This window comes from Chelonoidis abingdonii, chromosome 4, assembly GCF_003597395.2.
Source record: "Chelonoidis abingdonii isolate Lonesome George chromosome 4, CheloAbing_2.0, whole genome shotgun sequence".
NCBI lineage: Eukaryota > Metazoa > Chordata > Testudines > Testudinidae > Chelonoidis > Chelonoidis abingdonii.
This window is the reverse complement of record NC_133772.1, coordinates 8913834-8930001: the sequence shown is the minus strand read 5'-3', so window position 1 is coordinate 8930001 and position 16168 is coordinate 8913834. Positions and strand designations below refer to the sequence as shown.

The window sequence follows — 16168 nt, the reverse complement described above, 5'->3', positions numbered from 1 at the left end:
TTAGCGATCGCGGCTTGTACTGATCCTCTGGCTCTGTGGCTCAAGTTAGCTCTCAAGCCCTCTTTCTGCATAGGTGTCTAAGCATTTGCTCTTGTCTATACAGATTAGTGAGACATTTGGCTAGAAGAATTCAATGGGAATGAGTTTTTCTGTTGTTGTTTTCCAAGGTAGAATTTCACACCCTTCTGAGAGCCAGTAGCTGCAAGTGAAGGTTCTTACAGACTGCAGCTGAAGGCACCTATCAGAGACCACAGAACCCCACTGACGCATCCAGGCACTGCAAGACTTAACAGGGCCTGCTTTCTGGGCAAATGGAGCTCTTGAAAGGGAAATTGCCAAATTGATTCCTGTAAAAGGATAACACTGTGTATTACTCAAGCTGCAGAGTCTGGAACCAGCTGTGATCCCAAGCTATGCCAAATGTCAGGCTGTGCTCTGGGGGAGGGAGAGGGGAGCCTGCTCTGGCTCTGGTTTAGCCCCATCTCGCCTGCCGAGTCCAAAGAGTTTTCAGAATAAAATCTGGGCAAGAGTTCTGTGAGGATAGAGAGGAATGTTACTCAAAGCCCAGCCCAGTCCTTCCCATGTGTGGCTGGGAATCAGCCCAGTCCATATGCTTTATGGTGCCCTATAACTAATTAATACTAACAAAGCTTCCCCAGGGCTCCTTGTAAGATCTGCCAAAGTGGTCACTGAGCAAGATTGTCACCTGCGACTGGTAATTATAATTCCTTAGCTTTAGGGGAGGCAGTGTGAGACCCGGGGGCAGGTGAAAATCAGGTTCCCTGAAGATGTCTCAAGCTGAGCTGCAAAAAGGTGAGATTCAGGAAATTATCTCGCCCTGTACCTTACAGACGCCAAAGAGCTCAGAAAAAGCCCTACTGCAGGAAAGTGCTCTGCACCACGTCCCTGGAACAGCCTCGCAAGGACTGACTGTGTCAGCCACTGCAGCTCCACCCACGCAGCGCACACCCGACCCCAGCAGGAGGTGGCAGGGGTTAGCAAAGAGTTTACACATAAATACTGGGGAACAGCCATTCTGGCGCGGACCATTTGTTATCATGCCCAAGTAGACAAATAATAAGTGGGAAAGCGTCTGTGCTTGGTTCTGGGTGCCTGACTGGGCTGTGCAGCGTACCAGTGACTGCTCATTTGGGCAGGGCACAGTGCTGGCCTTGATTCATTCCATGCATTAGTCAGAGGGTTCACTTGGGAGCAGCCCTAGCAGGAGGCCATGGACACAGATGCTAGAAGAGATCTCCTCTAGACTGAGAGAGCATCCAAAAGGCACCTTCTCCTCCTCTCCTTGCTCTGCGAGAAGCTGCACAGGGCACGGACTTGGCCCTACCAGCACTGACAGTGAGCATGGTTCGGAGGGTTTTACTCCGTTACCACAAATGAGACCACTGAGAAGGGCCCTATTTGGATGGGTGAGTTACCTGCATATCTGAGACACTGGGCCATTTCCTAACTTCACGTCAGCAGCTCGGCGGAGTTAGCGGAAAGTCTGGATCGATAAGCTTTGCAAACATCAGGACCAGAATGGCTCACAGGTTCATAAGCTACAATTTATTCATTCAATAGCTGCTCAGCAGAGGCACTGTCTGAATGGCTGTACATCCTTCTTTGGGCACATTCTGCTTTTTCACCTACATGAACAAACTAACACGTTCTTCACTGCTCAAGCCTTTGCTGGTACTGTAGGATGAGAACCACATTTATCTTCCCACTTTCTGCTAAAACAGAAGCATACCTGAGTAGTTACAACTGGCTATGACAGATCAGTGCCTGCAGCACTCCCATGGAAATGAATGGAACCATGTATGTGATAGGGAGAGGATGGCAGGACAGAGCCAACCAATTGTCCCATACTGTCCTGGGGGTGTTCTGTGAGGCTTGCTAGATGCTACTGGCTGTACATAGCCTGCTCTGCTCACCTCACAGCCAATATGACCCCTTCACAGCCTGTCTTTTAATAATCCCTCTGTTAGGAATTCTCTGCTTGTTCAGTACCTGCCATTAGCTAACCCCATTCTCTCTCCCCTGAGAAAGCCCTTACCACTTCCTACACACGCAACCTTGATCTCTGCTCCACAGTCAAATACAAACTACTCACTTGGCATTGTTACAGACCCTCTCCACTGATGATCCCATCCTTTCATTCCCCTCTGACACTTTTACAATAAAGAGGAAACTTGTTTTCTTCCTTTTGGAGAAAAGGAAAGAAAAATATCTTTTGTCTCTGGGCTTTGATGTTCTTTAACTGTATTGTATTTTTCAGATTTCACACTGGCAGGCACTATAAAAAACCGTATCATCTGCCTCAGCTCTGAAGCACTGACCAGTGTGCTAGTGGATGCCTGTCCCAACTGGGGCTGGCTTTATTACCAAAGAAATGAACAACAGAGTTAGGTTTAAGCCTTCCTCCTCAACTGGGCTGCTCCTCAGCTTCCTACCCCAGAATTGCTCAGTCCACACTCTATATCCTCTCACTCCAGGGAGCCACTCCCTAGTCCATTATGTCCAGGTGGGGTAAGGAGCCACCTGCCTCTGGTAGTCACAGCAGAGCCCTGTTAAATAACTTGCGCCTAGAATTGCAAGTGATCTATGGTACAGAAGGGTCTGTGAGCAACAGCAGCCCAGCGTGACAGCCACTGAATATGCTTTTGGGAAAAGCTCTCTCAAGCAGTCTATACGTATTACCTGTCTCTTCTAGGTGTCAGGAATGGCTTAAATATGGGTGCCATATTAACAGAAGCTAAGCCTGGCCTTGTTGTTTGCATCACAAAATGAGAATATTGAGAACTTCATTTAGGCCAAATGCTAGCATCCCCGGGGCTACTGCTGCCTGAGACCCGGTGCATATTTGTTATCTGGTTATGGCTACTATTCCTTACAATAAGCCAGCCTCAGTAAACTAGTAATGTGAGCTGTGGATTTTTAGCAATAACTACAGCGTTATGGAGATGTTTGCAACATGCGCGACAGCTCTACCACTGTAATGATAAATGTGGAGTTTCACACAGAAATAATGAGTCTTTGCTCCAGGGCTGTAGAAACTGCTATGGTCTTATCCAGTGCAAGTACAATAGGAAGGATTTCAAGGATGAAAGAAAGATAAAGCCTGAATGTGATGATCCTTAAAGATAACAGACACCCTTCCAAAGCAGCCCAGTACACAAAGGACTTCAATCTCAAACAAGACAGTTAATCTGGCAAATTTCTTAACTATGTATTTCAGTGGTTTTGTTTAAACTCCCTCTTATAAGGAACATTTCATAAGGAAGAGCCTTTTAAAGCCATTAGAAAATTAAATTCAATCCAGCCTCAAGCCAGCTTGCTCAGCCTGTGGGGAGTAAGGGCAGACTCTGGCTACGAAATGACCTAATCAACTCTTTTCGTCAGGTAGGTAAAGATTAGCTAGAGAATCCCAGCTGTGGCCACAGAGAAATCGAAGCATATTCTCACAGTGGGAAAAGTAAGCAATTTCATAGCAATGTCTGGAGTGCAAAGCTGGTATTAGGATTTCAAAGCAGTGAACTATTCCCTAGAAGTAATTTGAAGTTAGAAACATTAAATCAGCAAAAGAACACTTCTGTGTCTTAAGTCTCCAACACACTAGTCGTGTCAAATAACTGATGCGCAAGGCAGGTTTAGACTGCACACCCTGGGACCAGGAAATTCACCACAGAATCTACGCAAAACTGTATAGGCCTGAGCCAGGAGACTCACAAACTGAACAAACTCTGGAGCAAGTGACTGGAGTAGCACTGAGAAGGGGGTTATAGGGCAGTACTGCAAGTGCCGGGGGCGGGAGTACTGAGTAAGTGCCAAAATCAAAGGACGATGGATGAAGATAAACTAAAAAGGGCTGGTGTTTTGGCTGGGCTGAGGAGCGTCTTCGAGAGGCTGGAGCTAGGCTGACAGAAAAATCCTTCTGCCCACCTAGCCACATCCCCACCTTGGATTAGGTTGACCTAACTATGGCGGGACATTCTGCACAGCCCTGAGTGACATAGTGAGGCTGACCTCAGTTTTAGGTGAAGCCCAGGCTGCGGGACCGTTCAGGATTAGCACCAGCAAGGCAGTGCGGAAGGACCTGATCACAGGTCCTGGATTTCTCTGAAACAGGCTGAACTGAAATCCAAGAGGAAGTGAGAACAAAGAGGATCCTGCAGAGCTCTGCCTAGTGAGTGTCCCAGCTGCAAACACCAAGTGCAGGGGCCACCTGGGTGCAGATATGCCCAATCTCCACACAGACAATGTTGCTAGAGGCAGCCAGAGCATGAGGATCTCCCAGTCGGGAGGCACTAGTGTAGGACTTGGAGATCTGGAGTCCCTGCTCTACCAGACTCCCCATGTGACCTTGGGCAAGTCACTCAGCCACTCTGTTCCTCAGCTCCCTCCCCCACCCCCCTCTGCACATGGGCTGCTGTGAAGATAAATGCACCACAGGTTACCAGATGGTGCGTCAGTACCTGGGACCCGCAGCCACACACTGGTTTGGTACGGCTATGGGCAGCCCTGGCTCCCAAGGGCTCTATCTTTGGGAATCCAGACAAACAAGTCTCTGCTGCCAGTGTGTCAGGGTCAGAACCGGCAGTGTGATGGGATGGAGTCCAGAGTCAAACAGGAACTGGAATGTCTCATCTATCCCTGGCCTCAGAAACACTTCAAGGAACTGACTGCTCAGTTCAGCTCACTCCATCCTTTCCTACACAGAACAGCCAAACACCAGCTCTGGACAGATGCTGGGCTGTCCGGCAATTGCATTAGCAACGTGCAGCTCTCTCCCTTCCCTCAGCACTGCACCTCCCCAGGCAGGGCACAGCTAGGGGAGGTCTCACCAGCCCTTGGTATCTGCGGCCAGCAGATGGGTGGCACTTGTAGGTTAAGGAGAGCCCTAGCTTGAGGGGAATGCAAGGAAAGGTCAGAACTCAGTGCAATGATGGAGTGATATTGTTGGTAGAAATTGAGTGGCAAGATGGGGGTGTGGCCAGCGAGTGAGAGCAATACTGCTAGAGGTCGTGGAGCAGTGCCAACAGATGTCCTTTAATATTGCTGGCCCCTGTGGAATAGCTATGGCTATGCAAGAGCTCAGTCCCCGGCAGAAAGCAAGAGAGCTGAGAGACCAAATAACCCTGCGGGACTACATAAAGCATTCACTCCGTTTGCCAGACAGGTGGATATGCTCATCGCCAAGCAGGGATGGCAAGGCCTTTGCTTTGGGCCACAGGGCTATGGAAATCGCATATTCTGCAGCCTCAGAAATAAGGCTGTGACATGAGACAGAAAAAGAGCAAGTCACTTCCAGACCTACAAAGCAGATTGGTTTGTTGTTAGCTCTCAGCACTAACTATCTCCAAACAGACAGTCCTGGAGGCGATATGGGAAGAGCAGAAATACAGCAATTTATGTGGGGGTTAATGTGCATGCTACTGAACTGAGCAGCCAGTGTGGGCAGGTGGTGCCCCCCGCTGGCCATAACCACAGTCGGACCAGTCACAATGGATCAGAACAATCCCCTTCATTCACTAAAGAAATTCAAAACACCCTCCAAAACTCCAGTCTCCAGCCTCTGCTGCTCCTAAGGATCCTCCCTCTGGGCTGCTCAGCTCACACACTAGATCTTCTCTGCAGAGAACCACGTCTATGTCCTCTCATCCGCGAGGGGTAATAAGCGTCCTTTTCAGTGAGCCAGCACAATAGGCTTTATTTCCCAGCAGGATCATCACCTGCTGACTGGGTGTGGGGCTAACACTGCAGCCTCTTACAGGCCATTGTTCATAATGTGTTGCCCTGTCTCACCATCACCATTATTGCAGGTATTCTCCCCCGTGCAGCACAAGGGAGGGAGCTACTGCAACTGCTCCACTGCCAAAGAGTGGATGAGGGTAGCACTGCATGAGTCATTAGTCAGCATCACCCATACTCCCAGAGCTCATGTGGCCAGCCCAGCTCCACCAATAGCCGGGGGCAGTGAGGAGTGACACTGCCAGGCAGCGCTGATAGGCTACTACCCTGTTAGACAATCACAGCCCAACAAGACCCCGAGTGTGCACTCAGGGCTAAGGGCAGCGCCTGAATGAGGAAGCTGCCACTATTTGTACATTTTTTCTCCAGATTCACAGATTTTACAGCTCTGAGGGATCATTATGATGCTCTAGTCTGTCCTGCACAACTTACGGAATAGAATTTTACTTAGTGATTAATTCCACAACTTCTGGTTGAACTTTAAAAGAGGTGAAATGATGATGCAAACTTATATATGAAAAGCAAACAGAAGTTATGCTTCCAGCTGATCCCTCTGGGTATAGATTTCTGAGGGGCTTCTGAGTCAGCCAGATTAATACTGAACAATAATAATGGCTTGAGCGTCTCTGCTTGAATTTTCCATGCAGGATCAGCTTGGAGGTTGGAGCTGTTTGCTACTTTGTTTTGTTTAGAGGACTTGAAAATGTTACTTTTCAAAAAGGTAAAAAGAAAAGCTCCAGGAAACTTAGCAATTCCTACACGTTTCCAAAATGATGTTTTCTGATACTGTGGAAACAGGTCACCCAGTAAATACAGACAGTGTAACTTCTCAAAATGGAGGTAAGTGATCTGATGGACCAGGATGTTCCTCCAGAGTAATTTATTAATGTCCATCCTATGCACATGGTAGACACTGAGAGCTTTCAAGCTACCATGGACTGAGTACGTGACTCACCACATCTGGGGCACAAGTCGCACAACAAACAGTACTGAACAGGGAGATAACAGCAAGATGGGGCAGGTGGAGCTAGAACGGGGTCTGCAATAAATGAGGACCCTGGTAGGGCTGACAGGCCTGTGCACACAACAGCCTCCCTCTCCACTATGCTTGGGCCATCATCGGTGGAGTTTAAACTGTGGGTCTTCAGTGCTAAAAGTATGAGATCCTCTCACTTGCGCTAATGGAGAAACTCTGTTAACTGGCTACTCTAATAGACTCTTATTACTGGTGTGGAGCAGCCAGGGGGAGGAGAGGACAAAGACACACACCCTCCTGGTGTGGATGGCTAGACACACTATCCAGTTTAATGTGCACAGGCAGTGCATACAACATTGATGCACAATATCTGCATAAATCTCAACCCATCTGAAAGCCAATGTGGCTCCTCTGCAGCAGATACTCACAGTTGTCGCGTACTGAATGTCCTTCCAGATGGAAGTTTCCCGGGAAATGTCCGAGGCCTCAAACAGGTTCTCCAAGATAACCTCCCCTATCATGTCATGCCTGGAGAACCTGTCGAAGTCGAAGACACTCAGGTGGAGTTTCCTGCTAGTCAGCTCCTCATAGGGCACAGGGAAGTGGAAGGACTCATCAAAGGTGGGGTTCAGAGTCTTCCTGTGGACTCGTGTCTGGAACTTGCGCTTCCTGTCGGGCAGGAGGTAGATCTTGACATAGGGGTCTGAGCTGCCGCAGAAATCCTTGGCCGGTAGGTCAAAGGCCTTGAGGATCCGCACAATCAGCATCTCATTCTCATAGTCATATTTGAGGGTGAAGTTTATTTTCCCACAGGTTTTTGCCGCCTCCTTCTTTGGGTCCTCGGAGTCCACAGACTTTTGCTTATAAAGCTCTGGTTTAATCCTTCCGATGCTCGTTGGCTGCTCGGCCTCAAGGGGCGAGTCTGTGCCATAGTCCATGCTGGACACGTGCATCTGCCGAGGCAGGTGCCTCTTGAAGGAAATGTGCCTGCAAGGGGAGAGGACAGTTGTACACTTTGCCTGGCACATTCCCACTGCTCCCTCCCTAGATGAACCCAAGCAGAGCTGGGGATGGGAGAAGGAGGGGAACGAGTGCTTGTGCTGTCTGTGGGGAACCTCTGAGCCGGTTATGAGTTTGGGGCATTAGGCTCTCTTCCTGGATCTGCAATGGAAACATCCCAGCCTAGCTTGCAGAGGTGCCGCCTCCCCCCTCACACACAGAGACGTGCCTGAACTGAGGAGCCCAGATAACAAGCAGAAGCCCAGAGGCCTTCCAGTTCTCATTTGTTCTCCTTCCATGCCCCTGTGACATAATGAGAGCAAATACACTGTGTCCAAGCCACAGCCCACAGGCCAAGGAGACTCTCCAGTTCTCTTGCCCTTTTCCATTGCCAGACCATAGCACTAAACTTCCTTCCCCTCAGAATTCACAGGACTGTGAAAGCCAGGCAAGCAGAGGCAGGACTAGCTAAGATGTCTGCCTCCAGGCCCTGCTGTACCCAGACCTCCCCCAACAGATGCCAGCCGGACAGTGGCACATGCAGACCTGGCAGGCTGTGTCCCCGTCTCCCATGGAAGCAGCTCCAGTCCCAGGGGACCTCAGCATTAAAAGCATTTCATGCTTCTTCAGATGCATTTTTCATGTTTCACTCTGAAGGGAAGGGGCTCAGAGAGGCCCTGCTGATTTCCCAGTATAGGTTCTCCGGGCTCTTGTGGGATCCTGCTGTTGTTATTCACTTTAATTGTCTCTGCAGAGTGGCAGAATCTGCCCCTGCATGAGCTGGATGATGCCCCTCAGCTCTTCCTTTTGCTCTGTAGCTAAAAACTGAGAACTCAAGGAGCCCCAGCTCCCTGCCTGATCACCCATAACCTGCCTCACTCCCAAAGCTGGGCCTGCACCATAGAGCACTGAGCCTGCCAGTTGCCCGGTGTGGTGTGAGAGGCCATGTGACAGCATGGCAGGATGCTCTGGGGCAGCAGACTAGGTACTGCCGAATCACTGGGGCAGGTACGGTTCATTAGACATTCCCCGAATACAAGGGGATGGTGCAGCACCCCTTCTGGTAGAGGACTCTAGGAACTGAAGACCGTGGAGCACCCAAGACAGGGCAGAAGGCCAACACTAGGGGTCATGTAGCTTGGCTTTGGAATTACCTTTCGTTAATATAGCAGGCTCCGAGGAAGATGAACTCAAATTGGAAGGGCTGCTAAGATGGCAAGGAGAACGGAGAGCTTGGTGGGTTTAGCCTAGCAACATAATGCTGATAGGGATGTGACTGCTGCCTGTAAGCAAATTGGGGTAAATGCCAGGAAGGGAGAAGTGCTGTTTAAGTGAAGGACAGTGTGGGCACAAGAGCCAATGGCAATGAACTGGCCATGAATAGATTTAGACTGGAAATGAGAAGATGGTTCCTAACCATCAAAGGAGAGAGGCTCTGGAACAGCCTCCAAATAGGAGCACTGGGGCTAACCAGCTTTACGATAGCTCTTAGTGATACATTTATGAATAGGGTTATGTGGCAGGGCTGCCTGTGACAGCAGGGGACTGGACTCAGGAGGGCCCTTCAGGTTGCTAGGGGGAGTTTTGACTCAGCAGTGAGCATGTCGTGGTTGTGTGGAGCTGGATGGAGATCCCACCAGGCCCCAGGAGGGCACAGAATGAAAAGGTGTGTGCCTGGCACAGGAAGGAGTGATTTGGAAATAAATCCAAGAACAATCCCTGCTCCAGTACTTGTCTCTACCCTACCTGCAGCCGCAGCACCATAGCAGCTTGACCTGCTACAGAGACGGCTCATGTACCTGATTTGATCATTCACATGCATTGATTAGCGATTCAAGAGGATACCCAGCTATGCAATACTCAGTACAGGAGGCAGCCGCAGGGCAGCGAATCAAACAAAGTAGGGCAGGGTTAGCAGCTTGATCTCTGGTTTTGATGTGGCACTCAGGGGCCAGAAATGATGTGACACGATGCACAAAAGAAACAGGGCTGCCACCCAGGGGGCCGCCACCCAGGGGGCCTTCTCCACTACGCAAACCTTGGAGCCCAGGTGAGTTTTGAGTGTGTTACCAGAAAGGCCAACGTGCTGCCTTTCTTTCTTGGAGGTTTGTAAATGTTTTTTCCCATGTAGTTTTGTACCTCCATACATCTGAGGAAGGTGCAAGAGGGAGATGAGTGACAGTAACACATCGGCACCATTATCCCAAACACCCCTCTTTAACTCAGGGTGCAGCGAGACGTGTGCCAGTGGAGTCTGACACAAATTCCTGTTTAATTTTTTACTCTGTTACATCTTGGGGGGTGAATTTAATGATGCAAGTGACTATGAAAAACGAGCAGGGCTGGCATACCGGGGGCAGGCTTTGGCAAGCTGTCCCCACAAATGCTCAGCCTGACCGAGCTTTTACCCTCTCTTGTGCATGAACGGTTCTGGAGAAGCAGAACATGCATGTGTTTGTGAGTGTACAGAGTGGGGGTTCTGGGCGTGTGTGCAGTGTTTATGTGTGAGCGTGTGCACATGCTGCATGTGAGTCATGCGTCCATGTGACTAAACTGCCCGAAAAGCAATGCAATTCAGTCACAGACAATGTCTGGCACAATTCCAGCAGTCACAAGATGAGTTTTAGTTCCCCTTCAAACGGGAGACTGAGGTGTGTGTCTCGTATGTTGGGTGCTGATGCAAGCAGCATTCTGAGCAACAGCTGCCTGCGCAGCGGTGCTGCCCACCCTCACTGGGGCTGTGGCGAGCACTGCAGCCAGAAAACGAGGACTTAGCTTCCTGCCCTAGTTTCACAGACTCTGGATTCTCCCCCATACTAGCCCTCCAAGGCCCATGCGTCTCACCTCTAATGTTAATGACTCATGCACAGGCCTGTAGGCTGCGGCTGGGGCAGCAACAAGGCATTGATCGGGGCACTGGCATGCAGCTACTACTATGCCTGGCCAGTGAGTGACACATCAATTCCGTTTTTATCTAACAAGTCCTGCTGTGAGCCAGAGAAGCAAGAAGAGAGCAAAGAGGTCTAATTCTATCTGACAATATACTGTGTCACCAATCCTTCCCTCGCCCTGTTGTGCTGCCACAAAATTAAAGTGGCCACAAGCACATTGACAGCTTGACACAATAAGGCCAAGTTACAGTAACACAGTTTGAATCCTTTACTTTTAATCAAGGGCCTACCTTAAGTTTAACTTAATACATCAGCTGGTTCAAAACCAAGCAAATCTTTGGCAAACACTCTAGCATGGGGATGGGTGTGTTTCCTTCAGCCCCACTGGGTCCATCTCCCCTCAGGCTCAATGACATAGTTCTTACATATTGAACAACAAATAATTATTAAGAACACATCCAAGGCAAGCCAGTTGCTGGAGACTAGAGATACGTGTTATCACACATTCTCGATAATAAAACAGTATTGAGCGCAGGGTATAACTACCCTGTTGGGTGTAGGTTAGAAACGTACACTTACCTAGGGTCGTTAGTGTACAGTGATATAATAGCTGATTCCTTGTGACTTAGTAAATAGCCGTTTTGGAAAGTCTGACTTCCCATTGCTGAGCTCCAGGACGGATCAGATGGAATGAATCATCCAGGCTAAACTTGAACATCGAGAACGCCCCCCTTACACAGCATGGGGATTCTTTTAGGGACCCATGGAGCCCCCCAGTTTAGGCACAGGAGCCAAGAAGCTGCAGGCTGTACTTAGCTTGCTGTTTTTAGGACTTCTCTCTAGAGCCAGCAGACACTAGAAACAATGGTTCGCTTTTACTGGCAGCTCAGTGCCGCTTACTGCTGAACTCCCAGAGATAGTGTTTCTCCCCTACGGAAAGGCGCCATCTGGTAAATGTAGTCGACGCCATTCCCAAGGAGTAGTGCAGTGGGATTGGTCTTGAGGGAACATGGGCTGGGACATTCATGAGGGATAGATAATCTAACAGCCTCTGCCCACAGACCATGTCAGTGGATAATTACAGCATCTCTAATCCTCTCCTGGTTTGCTGGCCAGGCTCCACTTTTCTCCAGTCTGTGCTCAGGATTACTGTACCTTCTGTAAATTCAGGGCGTGACATCACAGAATGGGCACTTACCCGACTTCTCCCTGAGAAACCCAACCTCCCCCCAACAGCTGCTAACTCCATCCTTGACCACCTACTGGGCAAACAGCCTTTGACCAATGGCCAACAACACAAGTCCACCTCCAGCCACCAGGAGATGCCGCATTAACAAGGAGACCTTCAGCTCTCCTATGTGTGGGGCAAAACTGTCCCTTCTTGCGGGCTCATGCTAGTAAGAATCCAACCCAAGCCTGAACTTACGCCTCTTGCTTTAAGTGCCAGCAGTCTCCAAGGTATGGGGCATCTGGGAAGGGCTGCAGATCAGCCCAGGCACTGTGCAGCTTCTTAAATGGAAGGCTCTCAGAATTTAAATGGAAAAGCCATTTCAGCCACGTGCATGGTGCCAATCTGCACAGACCCACGCTGTCTCCATGCTGCAGAGAGCACAGCGCAGCACTCACCTGGTGGACGATGCCGGCTCCGTCGTTTGCCTTTGTAGCCGTGCGTGCCGCATGATATGGTCTTTCATGGACATCTGGACCTCAGCCGGGATATCCGGTGAGGTGTGGCTGATCTTCACAGCTGCCTCCAGGAAGCCAAGCGTGCCTGTGTCCTTTAGCTTGTCTGCCATGGTCTCCTGGTTGCAGGCTGCCTCGCTCTGGGAGACGTTAGAAGAAATGGCCTTGTTCCTCCAGGGCACCCAGCACAGCTTCCAAAAGAGAAAGAGAAAAACTGCCACCAAGGCGAGGCCACACACAATAACTATCACTGCAAGGAGGCTGATGGAGAGCTCTAAGGGCAGGAGATGGGTCAGGGACACACAGGGAGCAGGAGAGGCAGGGAGGGAGAAGAGAAGAGAAAAGAAAAGATGGTTGTGAGAAAGCTGTAAGGTAAAATGAAAAGATGGTGCAAGCTGGCTTGTCTCTACCCTGGGCCCCTGCAGTTCTGCGAGCGACGGGTGAACACACACAATTCCCCTGCCGACTGCTGGACTCAGACAAAGTGTCTCAGCAGCAGAGGCAGGGACCAGAAGGGGGTGGTGGTGGGGCTAATTGGCACGGTCAGATATTGAGTTCGCACTTGGGTTTGTGTCCCTAGCAGGCCACTTAGCCGCAAGCCTGAGTGCAGAACTGCAGTGGGACTGAGCATTAATAAACCGCCCTGGAGATGCACCTTTCTGCTGGTATGGCAGAATGTGGCAGAACGTGCCTTCCACTGCAAAACATGGGCTTTCCGATGTACTGTTAAAAACCCACTGCCATAACTCTGAAAGGCAGGCTGGTTATTGGCCTATTAAAGTGCACCTTCCATTCAACTGTGCTCATGGAGAATACAAAACCACAGGCTGCTGACACAGTGAAATCAAATAGAGAGGGAGGTTTTATAGCAGTCATTACATGTTCTCCCCTGCATTAAATAAAACAGACAAACCCAAAGTGAAAGCTGACATTATCCTCTGGGTGTTTGGTCACTTTCCCCTATATGTTCTAGGTTTCAGGTTTTAAATGTCTTCTCTGGAGAGGGAAGAGGGTTTATAGCAATGGTGGAAGAATCATGGAATAAATAAAGAGCATGCACATGACATGGGGTTTAATATGATCCACAATATCTCAGAACGGGATAGGACAGTTTATTTTTACATCACTTTTTGCAGCATATTAATGGACAAATCACTGATATAACATTGTAGGAAGATTCCTCCCCATAGCCTAGCTTCTGGCACTGTGACATATACGAAGAAGAGACAGCCCACTCAGCACTGACATGTGCCCTGGGACTTTGGGAGCTGAGGTAGTCTGTGCACGGAGCTGCAAATAACAGTTTTGGTAGTTTTGGATACGAGTACGCAACTGCAAATTTGTTCCCCTGCCTAGATGTGCAGCTTGTATTAGTGACCATTAAAACTATATTCCAGGATCTAGCCAAGACTCTCGGGTGCAAAATGGGTAACAGGAAAACAGGCAAAAAGGGAAAAATCTCAACGTTCCAAAATGTAGTCTGCGGTAAAAGATGCCCCCTGTTGTCCTGTGTCCATGCAGACACTCGGGCTGTGGGTTGACATGCAGAAAATAAAGCTCACACTGACAGTACCCAAAGCTCTCAAGAAACTGGGCAACCACAGTATTGTTAAGGTATTTACAGAGCTAAAATTAATGCTCGCTGAATACCACAAGACCAACCAAGCCACTGAGATACTCGAAGGAATATATCAGAAACATCTGCTGGAAGTTCAGACCACTGGTGTGAAGTGGGACTAACAGATCCACTGGGTACCTGCCTACTTCCCCCACAATGCACTGCAGGGCGAACTCTGAGCTCCTTGCCCAGTTCTCTCAAACCATACCTGTGTGAGGAGCACCAGGGCTGTGCTCTGCCAAAGAGGCCAGCACAGTGCAGCTCAACCAGCTCCAGGAAGCAAAGAGACAGGGGCTTTCACTGGTCAGAACATCCCTTGAGAGAGCAATTGTAGCTGGCCATCCCTGGGCAGGACTCTCCTGCTCTACCAGGCCAGGTGTTGAGGGAAGAGCAGGAATGAGGGAGAGACGGAGGGGGAGGGGCAATGACAAGAACAGGCAAAGAGATGTCTAGGAGGAGGGAGGGTGGGTACAGCTGCTCAGGGAAGGAGCAGAGTATACAAAGGTTGTGACAATAAACAGGAGAGTGGCACAGAATTAAGAGATGTGAGGACAGGGCACGGAGAACAGCTGGAGGGGAGAGCTAGGGCTGATCAGAACCCTGACTATAGCCCCAGTTTGGGGTGTTATTTTCTGCTACTGATGGGCTTGTCACACACAACGGAGAATCTGGAGACTGTGCTGTTTTCAAACCAGCCTTTGCAATTCAAAGAGCTAATCCCACCAGGCCCACCACATCTTCCTGAAGTCAGAGAACGCACTGCTAAAAGGGGCACCCTGCCGAGTGGTGATAAAGGGACAATGGATTTGTGGGACAAATCTTGGGCCCCATTCAGGACAGCACTGAAGTACGTGCTTGCTTTTAGGTCCATGCTGAAATCCCATTGATTTACCATTCAGCTTGGGTTTAGGTGTCTCCCTGCCTTCTATGCTGGGGTTCTGCACAGTGGCCAGAAAGCAGATAGGAGTCCCCAGCTGCTCAATAGGCTGCTATGCCCTGCTGAAGGCCCTGGCATAGGAGGCAGACTAGGTGCGTGACTGGGATACACAGCCAACAGGCACAGGTCACAGCAATGCAAATCTGCACTGGAGCCAGAAGCCCTCGCTCTGCGGTCCCTGGGGATCTCCGCAGCAAGCTGCCGAGGCTGACGGTCACTAGTGTGTGTAAATCCCATTAATAGCAACTGGAATTAGGACCCACACTCACAGTCTGATTCACTCGCCTCAAAGTTAATGGAAGCCTCTCCATGGAGCTCAGTGGAAGTTTGGATCAGGCCCGTGTGAAGGAGAATGCACAACTCTTTGCCTTCTGCCCTCACTCCTGGCTTTTTGACTGCTTGAGTTAATCACAGGATTAGGACATGTAAAGAAACAGATGGTCTCTATGCTGAAGGAAGCACACAGAAAAATGGTACCTTTGATAAAGAAGCCTGTTTATCGCTGGTTGAGATTGAAGTGCATTGGCAGAAATGTATTTATTTGCTATTTTTTACAATCAGCAGAAATGTGTATGAGTTTACAATACCTGTTTGCACTATGCCTGAATCTAGGTAATGCCAACCACTTCTCACTTTCATGAGCTCTAAAAGGTTCTTAATTCACCCCAAAACTGAAGTTTAAAAATAAATCACTCAAAATCTGTTATTAGGCAGCTGAGCCTTTAATCAGACAATCCAAGCAGCTCGCATCTTTTCTTCATTGCAGCAGTTACAGAAATAAGCCTTGAAATATGTCTCACCATAAAATACAAGGTCTTTCCATGAGTTCTATTCCTTTGATTCTATGTTTTACTTTGGATCTAGCCATAATTAGATCTTTGATGTTAAAGCCTGGAAAAAAACCCATAAAACATGAAGGGGATTTAAATTTTCATCTTGACAAAACACCTGAATCTACAAATGAAATAAAAGAAAATCACTTTGTTGGCATAATGAGGGAACCTGTTCATATTGTTAGCTGTCGCTGGCTTGCTGTTTGGGAACACAACTGCTATTGGACCTATAGGATTTTTTAACATCAGTTGAAATAAACAAACAACTCTCAAACAAGTGTCATATATACACAACATGTCTGGATATCAATAAGCTAGCGTCACTTAGATAAAGAAACCTCTTCAGGAGACACAGGTTTTTGTGGTTCCCAATGTTCCATGTATCTTAATTGTATTAACACAGGGGTCGGCAACCGATGGCACGTGTGCCAAAGATGGCACGCGAGCCGTTTTTTAATGGCACGCGACTTCCTGCTGGGA

The 16168-nt window shown here is 49.0% G+C and overlaps 1 protein-coding gene across 2 annotated transcripts in view; it reads right to left on the bottom strand.

The window, feature by feature from the left end:
* SYT6 (synaptotagmin 6) overlaps window positions 1-16168 on the bottom strand; it is a 92778-nt gene that overhangs the window by 41100 nt on the left and 35510 nt on the right. Inside the window, exons 2-3 of one of the 2 annotated variants that reach the window (XM_075064811.1) lie at window positions 12244-12574; window positions 7156-7714 (exon numbers count right to left, since the gene is read on the bottom strand). In XM_075064811.1, coding sequence (XP_074920912.1) covers window positions 7156-7714; window positions 12244-12574 — 890 coding nt within the window. The remainder of the gene's footprint in view (window positions 1-7155; window positions 7715-12243; window positions 12575-16168) is intronic. The other variant, XM_032766623.2, reaches the window with a different exon arrangement.